Genomic DNA, 20,429 nt, shown 5'->3' with positions numbered 1-20,429 from the left:
ACAAGTAGATGAAGTTAGTTGCATAATGTACAAATTGATATATCATTTCAAATTAGCGCACAACAGCCCGCTTTTATTGATACTACTTAGCGGTCGCAGCGCCTCACTTATTTTATCCATATTTCGGGACAATATTTTCTATAGCGATCGTTCTCCTTCTTATAACCTTCATGGTGCAGCACATCAAAGAATGTACCAACTTGATATATATTTCCATGCCATGTTTAAACGCCGCAGCAGATGTAGCTAAAATATCGTTTTTCAAGGCCTACATATCACAAAAATAAGTTCTAGGTGCAATGATTACCTTCCTTCCGAATCATTTTAACACGTCATATATCAAGTCGGTACGTCTTGATAGCTAACGATGCACTATTAAGCTTTCCAATGAATATATTAATCTCTTTCTGAATTAAATCATTGGTATTTTTTTTAAAAATTTCCAACATTTCCTAATGTTCTCCCAACCATTTTTTTAAATTTAATATAACACGTCCCAGCGTGTGGGTCACGCATAAAGCTCGAATAATGCTAGTCATTAATTAGGTCACGAAGCACGACCGTTTTGGTATTCGACCATTTCTATGATCGGGTTACATTATGATATGATAAACTATAGGTCAGACTCCCAAACCTAGGGACCGCTACTGAGTGAACATGGATTAAACACATTTTTCATTTATGTATCTCCAAGAAAGTATATAATTAGGGCGTTCTGTCATCATCAGAACGATGGCTTTGTAAGAATAATTTTTATATACGTCATTGATCTAGTGGAAACCGTAAAAATTAATATATATTAAAAGTCATCTTCAATCAGAGAATTTATAGTAACAGCTACCGATTATAATCAACTCAAAAAAATCTTGGACTTTTACTTTAAAAAATATATACAGGGTGTCCGTGATTCGGTGGCCATAATTTAAGAGCGTATTCTTTGGACAATTTGAAGTCAAAAATGTCTTTTATACTTTTGTCCAGTACCCAATAGTTAAGGAGCTATGTGCACTATTAAATTTAACTAATAAAGTTACGACGTTGAGTAAAGCAGTTTAATGTTTTATTAATTCGAAATTTTTTATATGGTCCGCTGCCTCACAACATATTATTGCTCTTCTAATAATTAAAAACGTAGCTGTCCAAAAATATCTGGATCGTTTCGTATAGATACAGCCGCAGCCATAATATTTTGAACTAATTCATCTTTGGTTTATGGTTTATTTGAACACACTGGATTTTTCATACAACTTTATTGGTTAAATTTAGTAATGCACATAATTCTAAGTATTGAGTTTTTCTTTCGTGTCAAAATTGCCAAAAGAATACTCTTAAATTATGGCCATCGAGTCACAGAACACCCTATATATTATTATATATGTAAAAAAAAAGTAATTCAGTCTGTGATAATAACAAATTTATTAAAATTTAAAATTTGTTGGTTAATTTTACAATTTTTGCATACCTATTACTCAAAAAATAAGTATACAAATGTAATAGAATGCAAAATCTTAACATGATACTGCAATTAAGTTTCCTTGAAAAAAAAATTCCAGTAAAAAATACACCAAATTTTGGGGAAAACTCTTGTTTCAATTCAAGAGTTTTCATGTTAAGATTATGCATGCCAAATTTCATTACATTTGAACTTATTTTTTGAGTAACAAATAATAAAAATAGGGCTGTTTCTATACATTCTCATTCTCATTTACAAGTTTTAAGGGTTAATTCAATAATTTTCTATTGTAAATGGTTCATCTTTTTTTAAAGAAATGAATCTCAATAATTTCAGTTCCATTTTTAAATTATCTTTTATTTTGTTATAAACAAGAAAATGATGTGAAAAAACACTACATATGATCTCATTAATCTCAGTATATGTAAACGAATTTGAAATTAGTATTAAGTTAATTTTTCTTATATTTATTCCATTTCATCACTTTATATGACACTTTGAATTTTTAATTTAGTTATAACCGATACGTAATTTAATATGTATGAAACAATGCGATTGTATGTCTGAAAAAGATGCTTTAATTGTTAATTTTAGTCAATAAATCAATAAAATATTTTTATATTTTATTCGAATTTTCTTTGTATGTTATTTTATCCTCTATAAATTTATCCTTATAGTGATTTCAGCAAATTAATTTTAACTTTTTACTCCAAAAATTTGTGTAATAAAGAGAAAGTTTCATCAATATAAAAATTTAAAATTTCTACCTGTCTACCACCTAACACTAATTAAGAATTGTTTTTAGAATAAATATTTTTTTATATAATATATATTTATGCAAATTTATTTTTTAAGGAAGAACTTATTATTTTATAATAAATTAAAATGTCAAATAGTTCATAACAATTATATAATAATTAGCAAACAAACAAAACATTAAACATAATTTATTTTTAGACATCAATAATGGCGGGTTTTGAATCTTTAGCACATTTTACAATTGATTGCATTAATTTAACAAAGCCCGTATCCTTTGGTTTTTCAAGACCACGTAATAAACGGTTTTTCATAACAGCAACAAATTCGCGATTACTTAGTTGTCCATCCACTAAAAATCACAAAAATATCTATAAATTGGATTATCAAGTAAAAAATGATTGAATGATGTATGAGCAAATCATTTTTAATTTATCGCTTCGAATTTAAAAAAATTTAGGATCATATCTACAAGAATTAATGTCTAAATTCCATGACAAATAATTGTCTTACCCGAAACAAAAATTATCTATATTATCACAATAAGAATTCTAATGTCTATTTTGCAAAAATCACCCGTTAATCTCATAGTTGGAATTGTATTTTTATTGGAAAATGGTTATTAATCCCGATATCAAATATTTTATAATTAGATGTTTCCATAGTTATATATTGTCTTTGTTTTTTTATATAGAGATTTTATGTAGAATTTTCGTACTCCCATCTATTATTACAATTAGGTAATAAATAAACGATAAAACAGTATATTAGCTTAATACTCAAGCCTATTCCTTTCCATTATTTGACAATTTTTCAACTAATAAATTTTTAATATAAACATTTAAGTGATACTTACTATTTTCATCGAAAATTGTAAAAACTACATCAATTATATGATCCGATAACTCAACATGAGCTACAGTTTTTGCAACATGTTTCAAAGTGCCTTGGTCAATTGATGCTCCTGCAATATGGTAAAACGTTAGAGCTGTATCCACATCGTTAATATTATTTAAAAAGTGGAAGAATTTTAGATAATCATCTTTTGAAATACCCGTTCCATGTTCACGATATCTGTAAGAATAATTTATTATTAATAAGGAAATATAAAATCCTTCCGATGAAAATACTGATGTAGTACAATAATATGGTATGTGTGACAAGTTATTATTAATGGAGTCTTTATGTACCATCAACAGTCTATCAGTCAATACTATCATGAAGCGTGATCGAGGTTATTCTGTCTTCCAATTTCAGAAAAAATGCGTCTACGAGGATCAAATTATCGATATAAAACAGTAAATAAATTCAATGATAAAATGAACCACAAAAACAAGTGAAAAAAAAAAAACAGTCAGCTGAGTTAATTATTGAAATATCATGTATATATAGTGTTGTTTACGGAATCGATTGTTTTTTGACGTCACGTAAATAAAGAAAGATATCCACTTTTATATAGCCACACACACATAATTGATATTCCCATATTAATACATACTATAAAATGTGCACCTGATATGAAAATTGGCAAAGAAATTATATTGTAAAAAAAATTTAACTTACGCTTTTTTAACACGTTTCAACATTCGTGATTTTTTCTTTTGTGGATAGCCAGCATATGCAAGTAATAACTCGGTAAAATCTGTTTCAGATATATTACCATTTTCATCAGGTAATTTACGTTCAAATTCTAAATTTAATATTTCACGTTGTAGATCTTCTTGAAAATCCAAAAACTTTTCTATTGTTAATTTTTTATCACGTTTCACACCAAAAAAGTATGTTGTTAATGCTGAATTGACACCCTATAAAAAATAAATAATTTCTAGAATACCTAGAAAAATCTAACAATATTTATTTTTTGAAATTACCTTAAAAGTATTGCCAGTGTTGGCATGATCTCGATGTCGGGTACCAATACTTGTTTGTTGTCGAATTAATGTAGCAACTTTTTCGAATTCTTCGCTATCTACATCTCCATCACCATTTAAATCAAACATACGAAATGCAATTTCAAAATGACGCCGTGAAGCTTTATTTAATAAAGATCAGAATTATTATTATAAACTTTTATATTATATCAAGATTTTACGGTCACTGCAACATCGAATAGAGAAGATGCATTTGGTGGCAATTAGGGATGTATACACACTTCCCCTTAAGTAGGAGTAGTAAACCGATTTAATAATTACTGGTATTAAGATTTCGCGATGATGGGTATGAGATAATTATCATTTGAATCTGACAAGAAAAAATATAACTTAAAATCTTTTCTTTTCTTAAAAAAATAATTGAATTTTAATTTCATTTTGTAATTGACTCCTACCATTTTCAGATCTAAATTTTGATATGGAATAACAAAAATATCAAGTACTTCCTATTGAAAAAAATAAACAATTATCTCTCACTACTATCTTTTTGGTTTTTCTTTTTTCATTCATTTACTTGTGATAGGACCAATTAAATCTTACGTAGATATTTTCAAGCGCTAATACTACATTTCCATTTATTGAAAATTCGACGTTGGATATTTAAATAATTTTGTATAAGCTCCTCATCGTGATCGTATAACCTTAGTAAATTTACTTACTTGAAAGCACCGTTAATAAAAATATATAATCGGAAAATGTGATTAATCCATAACTTCCAAGTTTATAAAAAATGGAATCTTCATTTAATGCCAATTCCAATTTCACAACATTCTACGAAATAAATAATATACAAATAATAATTTCAAAAATTCTATTGTAATGAACGATTCAAACTAAGATTCTATTATGATTTTATAAATAGCTCCATTCAGAATATGAAACCGATTAGTAATCGATATGATTGCCCATTCAAGAAGCTTGTGGTATACATTTTTAGCACACCTTATTAGCTAATCATATATTGATTACCAATCGATTGCATATTTTGAATGTAGCAAACAAGAAAATATTAAAACGTCTATAGGCTTAAAACAGGTCTAAAGGCTTCTTACTTCTAAACTAAAACAAACTTGATTGTGAGTAAATTAATTAGATATTAATTTCTTTGATTGAGTACTGAAAATGTTATAACATTTTCATCAATTGACAAATAAGATATCTTTCAAATGAAAGGTTACTAGTTAGTGATTGGCTTATTCTGTTCTGCACGATCAAGGAGAACCGAATTTCAGGTAAGATCAATGCTGAATTTAAAACTTCTTTCAAGATGCCAGTGTTTTTTTTCCTAAATCGAACAAATGGACTCTACAGTATGCCCCATAGGTTCTTGTAGCTAACTTACAATGAAAAATATCTTATCCTAGTTCAGATACATAAAAATATTTCATGCGGGACATATAATACTGATCATAAATTTGAATAATGTCATTTAAAATAACTAAATGCCAACTTAGGTTCGTAATTGAATTGAGATAAAAAATCACTTTAAATTAGATCTCATATATTTAAACAAGCAATTCTTGTATATATATATTTGGAATCTCGGGAACGACTTCAACCATTTTCATGAAATTTAATATGCAGGGAGTTTTGGGGCGAAAATCGATCTAGCTAGGTTTCATTTTTAAAAAACGTCGTTTTATCCGTGTTTTTTTGGAAAAACTGAAACATAAACTGAAAAATATGACTCTATTGACATCTATTGGCGAGTATACAATTGTACGTGCTTTGTTTCGTATGTATTGTATATTGTGCGGTCCGTGTGACTATATCAGTTTTGGTTGATAATAGTTGATGTGATATACGTATATCGTAGTTAACGAAATAAAGTACATTACCGGGACATTCAAATTGATATTTGTGTGGAGGCATTTTAACGGTTCTTATATTAGTGATAAAATTTATGTCTTTTTAACTCAAAAAATATCGAGCAAAGCCGTATCGGTAATCTAGATACTAATCGTTTATGGTAAAAAGCTAATACCTTTAGTATTTAGACTCGGAAAAAATTGATTTAAAAAAATTTTCCCAACAAAAGTTGTTGTTTTCTTTATAACGGGCAAATGGAAATGGACCTATGTTGCTCATTTAAACTTAACCTAACTTTTTACGTCCTTAGCACGCTATAAATTTCAGCTTGATATATCTTTTCCTTTTTGAGTAATCTTGATGACAGACGGGTAGACAGACAGACAACCGGAAATGAACTAATTAGGTTATTTTATGAACACCTATTCGTTGTGTGCGTAGTCATGGTAGGGATAATAAAATCGATGCCAGCGCTTTAAGTGAAAAATTTTGGAGATAAAGTGGGCTGTTATGACTAATTTGCAATTATTTACATGTTAATGATATAGAAACTGTCAAATTAAAATGATTGAAAAACACTAATTAATTAAACTTAATGCATTAAAAATTGTGAAAATAAGAAATCAAATTGTACAAATATTATTTTTCAAATGTTAATTATCGTAATTATTTATTTAAATTTGTGAAACAAGAATATTAAATTTTAAATGTAAGTTTTCAATGCAATCCACACAATTATATATGCATCCATTAATTCTATAATTAAAGTAGTGTATCGTTGTCATGGAAACGAAATTCACGCTCGGAGCGAATACCAAAAATTTGTTTGTAGCATCAATATTTCTTAGCGTTACAAACTTATGATTAACTTCAATATACCTTGTTATATTTCATATATAGGATATAAAAATTATTTGTAACTGCCTACATTTTGCAGAATTAAATGAAAAAAATGTTTATCGGGGAATGTTTAAAAAAAATGTTAATAAGAATTGTTATTTTATCATTTGTGTGATCTTATGAATGCCTCTCCTCAGTTACGAATCCGAATTACTTTTAAATGGTTCTGAAGGTCAAAATCAAATTCAAAGTCACTATTAGATGTCTTCTTTGAACTCAATAACTTCTGTTTTAAATATTTTTTTTATATCTTACTTTCTCTAAAAGATATTTTTCATCAAAGAATGGTTAAAAATTTGTGGGACATGCGGTATGTTAACCTAAATTGACTCATAAAAGATTTATTATTAATCATTTTGGACTGCTTTCAAATGCACTACTTAGATTTCTCTCCACTATGTTAATTGCTAACTTGTTCAATAAACTAATTTTCATTAAAAAAAACCTTAACTGTCCACGATTAAATAAATTATTTTCTCGTTATACAGTAACTGTATAAGCTGTTGCGTTACACAATTTGTGAAGGCCTTAAAAAAAATATTTTCTTTAACAAAATTTGTAAATGAACGCATATCCATCATTAAAAACGTATTCTTTATGTGACAAATAGATCTCTTATTTACAATTGAACTTGCACTAACTCTTTTTTATTCAAATGGTGAAAAATTTTTCTATATATGAATGCTTCTCATTTTTAATCTTAGTTTGAATCCAAAAAAGAAAAACTCACATATCTCCCATATTAAAACATGAAAATAATGTATGTGTAGTCCACTATAAAAAAAGTTCAAAGCAATTAAAAATAAAAGCAAAAAATAATAATTATTTAAAAAACCGTGTGAGTATTGTATCGTGTTAATGAGTTGGTGAATCGCTAAAGAATGCACTAGAAAAAATATTGTATTACATCCCAAAAGCCTTTGATGTATTTCATACACCCATAATATTGAATTACTATTTTGTGATTATCAACACATAATTTATAGAAAAACAATTGGGTATAGATTATAAATTTGGGCAAAACCGTTTTCGACACCTAATTACGTTAAAATTGTTGAAAATCAGAGACAACCTAAGATGAGTCCTATCCCGGCGCTGATGTTTAGAATGAAATATTAATATTGTTCATTAATCTAGTTATTATTTAATGATGTATAACTGGTACATTTAAAGCTTCGCTGATTAAAAACTTACTTGATTTTATAACAAAAATTGGTTTTATTAGGTTATTACCGACTTACGTATGATATCAGAGTCATTTTTCCGTGTAGTCCCCTCTTTTCCGAATGCTCTCATGAATTTGTTTAGAAGTCTCAAAAAATCATTTTACTTTATAGAAATTATGATTGAACTTGTGTATTCTATCAGGTCGTTCAAAGTTGTAAGTCATTCATATAACATGCTTTGAATTTGGATCATGCAAGTAAAATACGATTTTGAATTTACTTTATTAAGCTACCGGGATTATGTATTATCCTAATATGAATGGAAAATGAAGTGGCCAACTCTACACTATCCGACCAACATAATTGACAAAACCGACATAGTAGTCGATTTTCTATTGATTTTCTTTACAAAGTTATAAAAATGTTAATAATAAATGACAGATACTGTAATGTAAATTGCTCAATTAATCGGAATTTCAGTTAGTTATTTACTTGATATTACGTGATAGATTGTCACAAAATTGTCATTCACATTATCAAATAGAACTTCATCATTGGCTCACGAATGATTAAAACTAAATTTTAAAAAAATTAAAGTTTATAAGCATTTAAAAAGAGCAGCGCAAATAAAAAACTGCAACATGCTTTTATTAATAACGAAAATTTCAAATGAAAAAAGATATTAGGGTGTTACCTCAGTAGGATGCTGCAAAGAACAAAGATACAATGTCAAGAAGAAAATTGTTTTAAGATTATTGAAAAAAGTTTAAAATAATTTTTTTTTAAATTAATCAATTTTTTATTTTAACATAAGTTTAATTAATAACTTTTTGGTTTTAAATTTATTTTGAGCAATTATTTAATTTATTTTATTAGTAGTTTAAATAATGCAGACAAACATAGAACAAATTTGTTAGTAAATTTTTGACTAGGAAATTTTTCTAGTTACCTTCGGGTCGTATTTCTTGTATTGATCCAATCCGAGACCTATAAAGCACAAACTTTATTAATTTTTAATTTATAATGAAGATAAGTTATGTATCTACGTAAGTGTCAAAAAATTGCAATTTCTAAAAGTGTCGTGATCAAATAACTAAAATTCGTCGGTTTGGATATCTAACAGTTGCATTCAGAGTGCATTTTTATTTATTCTTAAAATCAGACAGATTTTTCTACAGAATTCAGAAATTGATAAAAATAATGGATTAACAAAATATATTTAAAATTCCAATTTTCGTAAAAAACTTGAGTTTAACTTGCTTATTTATTGTCTTAAATGGAAGTTAGTCAATTTTTTTGTATTTTTGAGTAGCTCTAAAATTCGATGATACATCACAAATAACGCTAGGAACATTTTTCGTAGAATATATTTAAAAGTAAAATTTGGCTAAACAATATAGGTAAATAAAATTTGCTTTTTTATTAGACGAGCCCTAAAAAATATTTCATTCGAATTTTAAAACTACCTGTAACTTCAATTTTTTAGACACTTTTTTCACATCTTAAAATCGATATAAAACTAAGTGTAGCATTTAATTAAAAATACTAAAATTATTATTAGGAAAATCTAACAAAACAGGAGTATTTGAGAACTAGATCTAGCACCGTAGACACAAATCTTTTGATAACTTATAGAGAACGAACCCACTAAATTACAAGCAATTAATCGGATGCGTAATAAAATATTCTCGTTTAAAACTACCATTTATTTCGATATTCAATTAACAATTTTTTTTAGAACGCATTCGTTTAATAAACAAAAGAACAAGCCATGCAAAAACAATCATAATATCTAACGGTACTAATCAACACTATCACATCAGTTTATGAACGGACTAACCGTCAGGTTGTTTTAAACCGGGTGTCATTGATCGTAAAAAATCATCTGGTGTCATATATATTTCATGATGATCTGGATTACTTCCTTGTACTTGCATTGTAGCAAAATATCGAAATACTTTATCCGGTGTTGAATAATGACGAATACGATTCTCGTATTCAATTATCTGTATCAATTTTTAGCAGATGTGTAGATAATGGCACCGTTGAAATCGTCGTATATTTTAAGTTAGTATGCAGCATTGAAAGAAAGAGAGTAAATAGATGTTAGTTATAAAAGCTACAGTATTTTATTCGATCAAGTATTCATGATAGGATGAAATGCTGAAAATAGTTTTATACTTCGAAATTTAGTAAAATTGAACGGATTTATCCAAATATTACTATTATTTGATTACAAAGAATCATGTTATAAGAATAGGAACATGTTGGCAATCTAATACTTTATCTATACCTGCGACACTATTGACCATTCCTGGCCTTTTTTTAAAATCAATTATCATAAAATGAGTTTGTTTAGAATTTGTAAAATTTTTTTTTTTATGATACGCAAAATGTTACTTAACCATTTAAAGGCCAAAACCATGTAAATCCATTCAAAAATATTGAATTCCGAAGTTAAATCATTTTTATTAATTTCATGATCAATGAATTTTTTCCCAATTAGATCCCATACTAAAGCTGTTCAATACGATGATAAAAATGCCCTATGAAAGTGAATAAAATTCAACATCAGTTTTGTAATCTTTTAAACAACTCTGATCACTAATATCAAAAACAACAAAATACAAGTTTTTATCATCGTATCTTTTACATAGAAAAGAAAAAAAATTATTTTATCATCGTATCTTTTATTATAGAAAAGAAAAAAAAATTATTCCATAAAATTCGCACCATCTGGTTGTTTCATATTTGGTGTAATTGCTCTTAGAAAATCTGTAGGTGTCATATAGACTTCTGTTACATCTCCATAGACAATTTTAACAGTTGCAAAATATCGGAATATTTTATCCGGTGTTGAATAAGCACGCATTCGATTTTCGTATTCAATGATCTAATTAATTTTTAAAATAATATGAAATGAAAATTTGGGTTAAATTCAGATTAGCTTACTCATAAGATGTGCAGAAAATTTTTAAGAAGTGATTTTTTGGATAAGTTGTAAAAAATAAATAAAATTTATGCCTTAAGATCATTGAAAAGATTCATCAGTTAGGTAGTTTTTTACAATAGCGTTATAAGTAAATGGTGATTACGTTTCTTAGGATATTTAAACGTGAACTAATACCTAGGTTATTAAAATATTCAAGTTTCAAACTTAGTAAATTCTAACTATTCTAAAAATTCACCCAGTAAATTCATGACTAGAATGGGATTTTTTAAAATTTATTATATAGGTTGCAAATAAGCTAAAACGTGCGTGTCATTCCTGTGAGTATTTGTTTAGAAATTTTAATTTGGTTACTAATAGGGGTGATGATTAAATTTTTAATCATCATCCTAATAATCACTTCACATGTGAAGAATTCTTACCTTTAGTCGTTACAGTAAGAATTCGTAGAAGTGATGTTGATTTTTGAAAATCTTTAGAAGTAAGCAAAATATGAACGCTAAAATTACTAATTAAACAAAGAGGAAGATATTTTAAAGTTAAAAAATGACGTCATTCTTGAATATTACTATAGAGATTACATATAAAACTCGGTAAATGTTTACTTAACTCACTTTTGATAAAATTACATATATTACATGGGGTGTACGCCATCACAGGGTGACGCGAGCCAAAAAAGCGACAAAATCCATTTTTAGCAAAAGTGATTTAAGTAAACATTTACCTAAAACTCTGTTTTGCAAGAATGAGACGGGCAACAATCTATGAATGCTTATAACTTCTTTGTTTTTTAATCATTTTTAATTTAACTTTCAAATTTCATTATGGTATCAAGTATACTTTAATTGGCTGTAAAAAACTGGTTTACAATCTTAATTTCAAGAGTCACACCGATGTGTCCTGGGCCTTAATCTCACATTTCTTGAAGTCACTATGGTATTTTAATGCTAAGATGTCAGCGCCACAAAAATAATTCCATGAATATGATTGTAACACTATCCTCAAAGAATCACTTATTAAAATTTTTCAGAGAACACTTATGAAATATTTATAAAGGGTAACTAAAAGAATATTATAAAACTCTTATATAGAATTACCTTTCTGTCGCGAAAACCAATTTTTTCTTTTCTATGCTTCTTTTTTTTAGTCTCTTCTTCAACAATTTCACCTTCAGGATTCTGTTCAACTCGAGTATCATTTTTACCATTAACTTTCTCTGCAGCAGACACTCCTGGCATAATTCTAGGTTTTTGTGATTGATTTGCACCAGTTTTTTCATCAGAAAAAATGTAATTTTCAATAGCTCTACAAAAATGAATTATTAGAATACAAAATTTAGAGTTATTCGTTTCTATTTTACCCTTTCAAATCAAAAACAGCAGCCAAGAATGAGAACAATATAAACGAATGGAAAAATAATGTAATATTTGGTGTTGGTTCTGGTTTATGGCCAAAGTTTTTATACTCTCGATAATTTTCATATTGATAATTATATTTTTTATATTTATTGTTTAAAATAGAATTCGCTACAGTAAATGTTCGAACAGCATTTGAAGCATCAATTTGATTTGGTTTATATAAAATATTTTTATAATTTTTAATTACGAATAATCGACGTAGATTAAACATTTTTATTAATTGAACTGTCGAATATATTCAATTAATAATATATTTTTTCTAAATCAGTTTTTCACATTTCAATATTATTTTATTTATTTGTGACTTATGTCACTAATGTAGGTTAAATTAATAACAGTAGGTTGGTACTTTAAAAAGTTGCATAAATTGTACTACCAACATAAATTTTAAATATTATATTATTGATCACTGCACCATATTGCCATTTGGTTTCAGCTGCAAATCCTATTTAACGAGAATGCTATACTTTTTTTACCATGTATATATGAAATATACATAGTATATTAAGTTTAGTCCCAAGTTTGTAACGCTTAAAAATATTTATGCTAGGAAAAAAATTTTGTCATAGGTGTTCATAAAATCACCTAATTAGTCCATTCCGGTTGTCCGTCCGTCCGTCCGTCTGTGGACACGATAACTCAAAAACGAGAAAAGATATCGAGCTGAAATTTTTACAGCGTACTCAGGACGTAAATGAGCATCATAGGTCAATTGGGTCTTAGGTCCGTAGGACCCATCTTGTAAACCGTTAGAGATACAACAAAAGTTTAAATATAAAAAATGTTCCTTATCAAAAATTAAACAACTTTTGTTTGAAACATTTTTTCGTAAACATCACTGTTTACCCGTGAGGGCGCCAATTAGGCGGAAATTTTATAATATGTACTATACTTGATTATCAGTTATGTATGTGTCACATGTTTGTATGTGTAATGTGATAAAGAAACCAACACTGACTATGCATGGTATTTCAACAGTTAACTCAGTCAATTGTTTGTTTTCACTTGTTTAATATATAGGATGCCCGTGACTCGATGGTCATAGCTTTAGAGTGTATTCTCTGAAAAATTTTAAGTCGAAAGTGCCTTTGGACTTTTGTTGAAAACCCAATAGTTAAAAAGCTATTGGCACTATATGGAAAATAAAGTAAAGACATTGTTGAGTAAACTAGCTATTAATTAAAAATATAACAGCTACACCTGAAGTAACTTTGCACATTTTCGTTTTTTATTCAACTTTCTAGCATATATTTTTAACGTATTGATAATTGGGAATTGCAACCCGCCAATTTCCGATAATAATTCGTCCTAATTAAAACAGTAAGTTGGCCAGTAGTTCCAATTTAGATTATCATATGACAATAATTGTACTTATCATTTTTAAAGGCCAATCAAAATATTAAAATTCAAATAAGATAAATCCTGCCAACTAGAAATAAAAATTCGTACTAATTAAAACAGGAAATAGACCGTTTTTTTCAGTATAGTTCCAATTTAAACCAATGGTTACTTACCATTTACCAATAACGGAGTGTTCCATTAAAAAAAATACAGCTTTGTTATTTTTCGTGTTTTCCGGACATTTTAAATACCCTATAAACTTTTGCTCACCGAAAAAATATTTTTATTTTTATGTTGTTTATAACAAAAAAGAAAGGGAATAATAGGAAAATTTAAGGAACAAAAATTGTTATTGATTAAAAAATGCATTTGTTAAGTGATAATTAGTTTATCTTTTTTAAGCAATACAAAAATAGTTAATTTATATTTTCATGAAGTTTGGTTGGACTTTCTACATGCTAGGATCGTAAAAAATTTCAAATAATTTTACCATCGATTGTTTATTTTTTGTCCTATGATGGAACCACTGTGATATATATAGTCTTTTTTCTCGAGCTTGGGCTAAAACTTAGATTAGATTACTTAGAGTTTGATCCACTCCACTTCTAGATTTCATTTCATTGTGTGTTTTTAGGCCTTTTTTTGAAGGATAAATTTACAGTGCTTACGATGATATGTATAACATATAAGCTGGACTATTTTAGAAATTTGCAAATTCGAATCTGGTTAGTACCCATTGGATTGGACAATAATTTGTTCATTCAGAAAAATACGAAATTGATGTAGGTACACCAAACATAAAATAATCCTATCCTACAAATTATATAATTGTGAAAGTTTGGATGTTTGTAACTCAATCACGCAAAAGCGGCTGAACGGATTTATCTGAAATTTGTCACACAGATATTTTATTACTTGGATTAACACATAGGATTTATATCCTTTTTATCACGGAAAAATGTTAGGTTCCTGTGGGATTATCAAAAAACGAACTACTGAATGTATCCTCGCTTGAGATTTTGAATGTATGTATCTTATGGAAAATTTTGTTGGGATAGGTAATAAGGAATAAGTTGGGCTACTTTTATTTTTGATAAACAAACAGCACAAAAGTTTCGTGACTGCTAATATAAAGTTAATCAAAATGTATTACATGTATTACGTCTGTATCACCCAAAAATCAGAATCCAGCGTGCGATGTTATATTCTTTATTGGGTATAAGCATGTAAGAATAGAATTCAGCTAATGATTAGTTGCGGCAGCCTCCATTGAACGCACAAACGATTCTATAATTGTCTTTTACTGTCAAAATTTTTAAAAGAGAGGTTTTTCTCTTAGATATAGGTAACTGGAGTCTTCATATAAGGTCTATTCCGCAATTTTTATTTATATTCCTATGCAATTACCATAATAATGAAAAAAAAAAAAAAACCTGTGATGGGCAGTATGACACGACTTGTATTTATAATTTTCATCTCAATCGGGCTTATAATTTTCGAGAAAAGTTACTTTCTATTCTGCAAATAACAAATTTCATTGAATATATTCATTGAATTGCGAAACAAACAATTTATTGAAATGCTAAACATTTAAGCGAATAACATAATCAATATTAGTCTATTATGTTGAAAAAGATGCTTCAGTTTTCAGATGCTGTTTTTGTTCCAGAAAAGTGTAAACATCCCGTATCATTTGCCGCACCAAACACGTTTCGTACATGTTATTTTCGATATCGTCTAGAACAGTAATAAATAATTTTATTGTAGGTTATTATGGCAGTAGGTTATTTTATCCTAGTTGGAAATCCTTTACTTTTAACTTCCTTCGCCTTTAAATTCGTTCCGTTTCCGGCACAACCTAACAGGAAAACATATTAGTAAAAAACTATTGTACTTTTGCCAAATAAAATTATTGTACATATAGCAGTAAAGGAATATTCCAAGTAAAATTGGAAAATTTATGTATATTTTTAAGCATACGTAATTTAAATTACGTTTTATTCTTAATTAAGAAAGAAAGTACCGGTATTTATTCGAAGACTGTATTCTGTATTGTCTAATCAATATCATTCAATAAAATAAGAATTTATTTATGTATTATATGCCAATGGCAAATGTTTCAAATTGCAGTTAATGAACGCATTTGAGAACGCAAATCAATGCCAATCAAAATTAAAACTAAATAATAAATAGATTAGATACAGCACTACAAAACCTGTAACATTCATAACTGGTTTCTGATTCAGTAATCAAAAATTAATTTTGTTTGAATTGATAAAAATGTGTATTTGCGTTTTATTTTTAGTTGGATAAAGTCTGCGGGTTTACTTCTTTTACCTCTTTGAACTAAAAATAAAGTGATGTTTTCTACTCGAAAACTCAATGAAATTCTTTGTCTCCTTTCTAAAAATAAAATGCTTGTTATTAAATTGATCTTGAACGAAAAGAGCATTCAAGTTTCACTCATAAGCAGCATAATACCTTTACCAAAAAAGAAAGAAATGAAATTACAAGAATTCTACAATAATAATAATTAATAATATGTAGAAAGTAGTACCAATAGGTACAAAATACCAATAGTAATTTACTTTATTTTTATTTATAGGCAATTTTATTACAGATGTTATATACAAATTACATAATGAACAAAATTAAATCTTAATATATTTTTCCAGCCTCTTTTTTTCCTAAGCGGTACATTTTTAGATCGTGAGTAGGTATATTTTTCATCATTAGCCAGTAAGGAATAAGGAAGATTTTGCTGGGACGGGAAAATCATGCTAGAGAAATAATATAAGATAATAATATAAGTTTACAAAAACTAAAAATTAATCAATCAAATTAAACAAATAAACATTATCTCATAAAAGAATAAAAAAACATAAAATTTTCAAAAAAGAACGTTTAGATTATCCCTTCTTTACACGTTCAGGACAAATGATCATGTATACAATATGGTTTTAATGAAACGAAATAATTTTTGCAAGTGTAGAATGCCAGCGATTGCGAGGATATTATCAAAAATGACCTATACCACGGTATTTATGACAACTCTCAATATTTTCCTTCCACATGCACCCAACTGAGCTGATATTCTTATAAGAGAAATTGGGCAAGACAAATTTTAGATAGTCTTGCGTGCGGTTAGCATAGGCAAAATATGCTTGTTAAAAAAATATTTGTTTTTCAACTCCCTGAGTACCTCGAAAACGAAATGATTTGGTACCTACTTACATCGTTGGGCTGTTTTTATGCCCCTTAGAACCTACAACCTTTAAAAGTGTGCCAGTGTATATTTATGAGTATTCTGTATAATAAGGCTATAAAATTCTGAATTACAAGAATCCAATTTTATAAATGCATTCCTTTGCAAATTTAGGTATTTAAATATTTAGGTTGATTATAAATATCTTTAAAAAACAGTAATTTTTCTTCTCATAGATACATTAAAACAATTCTTGTATGTGTTTTAAAAATAAAAAATTATTAAAAATATTTCTACATTTCTTTTAATATCAGAATCATAAAAATCAGAAATGCTTTTTTACATTTTAATGCACTGAAATTAGTCCAATAGAAGGCCGAACTGCGGAATAAATCATACAAAAGATATCAGTGTGTTTTAGGTATATTTTGATGTCCTGAAAAACTCCTCCAAATCCTTTTACAATAGAGTGTACACACAACAATTGGCATCAGTGTAATCCTCAAAAACGTTTTTCCGGGATTTTCTTGGTAATTTTCGATTCAACGACTAATACGACTATAATTATCCCATACAAAATGAAAGAGATGATAATTTTAAACAAAAAAGGTTTCATAACATTTTTTGGCCGGAGTAATATTTATCGTGATAAACGGCGTCGTTCAAATTTTATAAAAATTTTCTGACCCCGTGAACTTCGTTTCATTTACAATTAATAATTTATTTGATCAGCGATTAATTATTAATCTTAATTAACATCTGCAGCTCTAATTATTCTTTAATAGCTAATAATTATTGCTTTGCCCGCCTGCCTTTTTCACCAAATTAGAGTGGGGGTGGGATATGATTATGTCTGAATTCTGTCCTCCATCATTTCGATCTCCTATGCAGCTCGGGCTGACCGTTTATCACCGACAGTATACGTTATAAAGTTTAGTTGATATCAATTTTATCTATGGTTGATATTTTATCAATCCTTGGTGTATGTGTATCATACAAAGGAGCAGCATTAATGAAGCTTCAAGTTTATTTCATCTCTTGACTTATTTTTTTTTAAATTTTTTTATAAGATTTGAGCGACGTTTATTATGATCAATATTGCTCCGACAAAAAATGTTATGGGACTTTTGTGTAAAATTATCTCTTCTTTTATTTTTTATACAGGTATATTTGTCGGAAAATCGACAGTTACCGAGAAAATCTCGAAAAACTGTTTGTTTAAAAATACACCAAATCTTTTGTATAAATTATTCCGTATCAAAATACTAACTTCAGTGGACTATTTGTAAAATAATGTTGTATGAAGATTCACATGTTTATAATAAATATAATAGTATTAATATTTTGCTCATAAATAAATGGATGAGTAGAGTTCAATCATTATTCTATTCTGCCTACTTGCTGATATTGCATATTGTCGAGATTCTTATACATTTGGAATTTTTAAGTAATAGGCTAGTCATATTGAATTAAAATCAACGATTTCCATCAGAAAATTGAGCAAATATTTGTGTCCTGAATATCTTTCCTCCTTTCTCCTTAAAAAGTCGAAAAAGATCAAAACAATGAAAATTGTTTTGGCCCCATCGTATCTAACGCATGTTTTACACAAAAATATCCAATTAACAGATCTCTTCAATTTTCTGACGGAAAAACATTTTACCCATTAACTTAAAAGGTTCTTTTAGAGTCGAGAACTTTAAAAAATACTCAAACGATAGTGTCTCTTATTATAAATGTGGCCCATCAGTTCATTTGAAATTGCTGATAAATCTATATCGCTCACTATCAGAAATTCTTATTATATTATGTGAGTAGCTGAGAATTTTACCGCGGGTAATATATTATATGTTTACACGTTCCATGCTAAAAAGCAAATGAAAGCAATTAGTAATCTATATTTTTTTAATATATATTTTTATGAAATTTGGACTTTTTAAATGTTAAAACGACAAAAAAATTTCAATAATTTGTCTATTTTCTTATTTTTATCCTACGAAGGAACAAGTGTATACCTATTGATCTTAATTCAAACCTCAACGGATAAGTAATATTCAAGGGTTGAAAATGAGATAAAAAACCTTTAATATTTTTGGATAGGGATATTAGAATGAACATAAATTCATAATTCTAACTTACTTTGCTATTTTTTATCTTTTACTTTTCAGAGTAGATAAAATTGCGTAAGTCGCTCATCACAAAACCAGAAACTTTATTTGGGATTAAATTTTTTTGAAACGGCTTTTCTTTTTCATACTAATCGATATTTAGAACAAATAATTATAAATAATCTTTTAACTTAATTCAATTCATATGCTTCTTTTCTTCATATATTATATTAATTACTCTAGATAATAATTGAAACATATCTATAATTTGTTCTATTTATTTACACTGATCGTCGAAGAAAATAACTCATTAAGGATGTACGATAAGGTGTTAGGGTAATATCAGGTTGCGCAATGCCTTAAAACCAATGAAATTCCACAATTTTTCTACACAAAAATGGGGAGAGGGAGATAGGAAGCTGACACTCTCAAAAGACATTTCCTGGACAAAAACGCAACCTAAATACAGCTTTTCAACACTCTAGACCAATTTGGACATGCAGTGAAAGCGCGCAATGCCTCATTAACCGCAAAAATTTATGATATTTTGACACAAAAAAGGAGTTGAAGGGGCTAGGTAGTTGATCCACAATAAACTTTTTTAATAAATAAAGTTTTTGAATTGGAGAGACTGGAGAAAAAGCAAAACTTTAAAAACGTTTAAAAAATTGTTTTTCTTCTGAGGTCCTCTTTCAAGTTGCTGAAATAAAACTTCTGTATGCTAAACAATTCTAAGCGCCGAATTTTATCTCATTTGAACTAAAGGGGCAGCCGAAAGTTCGTAAAAATAACGAGAAATAAATAGTAGCTATTGATTTTAGCAATTTGGAGGAGATATCTAAGAAAACCCTGCTTTAACCAAACTTCAACTGATAATATACAATGGCATATTCACATTATTGGTATTTTATTTTTAGCTATACGTAAAAAACGCTTAACAAATTATAAGTAACTTTTTCGTAAAATTTCAGGATTTTAAATCGGTGTAATTTCCTTTTAAACATTTTTTAGACTTTTAGCTCAAAAATGAGACGCCGATAGTGGGTTTCAAAAACAATTTCAATAATATCAGATCAATTTGCCAGTGTTATCAAAAAAATTAAAAATATTTAACTTCATGACGTCATCAGAATCCAAAAAATTTAATTTTGCTCTATCACATCCAAATTTTATCCAATTTTGATAAACCAAGTATGTAATCCTACTATATTTGGGTTATACTTTTCAAATTTGTGATCAAAATTAACCTAGCACTAATAGGTTTCAAGAATGTGAAGTCCTGGTCTCGGAATTAAGCACAAAAGCGATAGCTACCGTAAAACTGACATAACAGTTGATAAGAATGACTTAAAATTATTAGATTTCAAAAAAAATTCCAAAAAGATCCGATTA

The 20,429-nt window shown here is 27.9% G+C and overlaps 1 protein-coding gene across 1 annotated transcript; it reads right to left on the bottom strand.

Moving 5' to 3' along the window:
• Positions 1–2,384: 2,384 nt before the first annotated feature.
• On the bottom strand, positions 2,385–12,594 carry LOC123290618 (calcium uptake protein 1 homolog, mitochondrial). Its single transcript, XM_044870875.1, has 10 exons — positions 12,326–12,594; positions 12,063–12,270; positions 9,856–10,021; positions 8,965–9,002; positions 8,710–8,721; positions 4,800–4,911; positions 4,081–4,241; positions 3,773–4,014; positions 3,066–3,283; positions 2,385–2,561 (listed from the first exon to the last, which is right to left on the bottom strand). Exons 1-10 carry the CDS (start codon positions 12,592–12,594, stop codon positions 2,407–2,409), a joined length of 1,581 nt encoding a protein of 526 aa, XP_044726810.1. The 3' UTR covers positions 2,385–2,406.
• Positions 12,595–20,429: the final 7,835 nt, after the last annotated feature.

This window comes from Chrysoperla carnea, chromosome 1 (assembly GCF_905475395.1).
Source record: "Chrysoperla carnea chromosome 1, inChrCarn1.1, whole genome shotgun sequence".
NCBI lineage: Eukaryota > Metazoa > Arthropoda > Insecta > Neuroptera > Chrysopidae > Chrysoperla > Chrysoperla carnea.
The sequence above is the reverse complement of the archived record's forward strand: the minus strand, read 5'-3'. Positions and strand labels throughout refer to the sequence as shown.

What these genes read in the sequence shown, in the direction of transcription:
- LOC123290618 (XM_044870875.1), bottom strand. Translation starts at nt 12,594, where the DNA reads ATGTTTAATCTACGTCGATTATTCGTAATTAAAAATTATAAAAATATT. An exon ending in TTGGTTTTCGCGACAGAAAG is followed by an intron (nt 10,022 to 12,062) that starts GTAATTCTATAT and finishes AAATTGATACAG; the next exon opens with ATAATTGAATACGAGAATCG. An exon ending in CGGTTTAAAACAACCTGACG is followed by an intron (nt 9,003 to 9,855) that starts GTTAGTCCGTTC and finishes TGTGCTTTATAG; the next exon opens with GTCTCGGATTGGATCAATAC.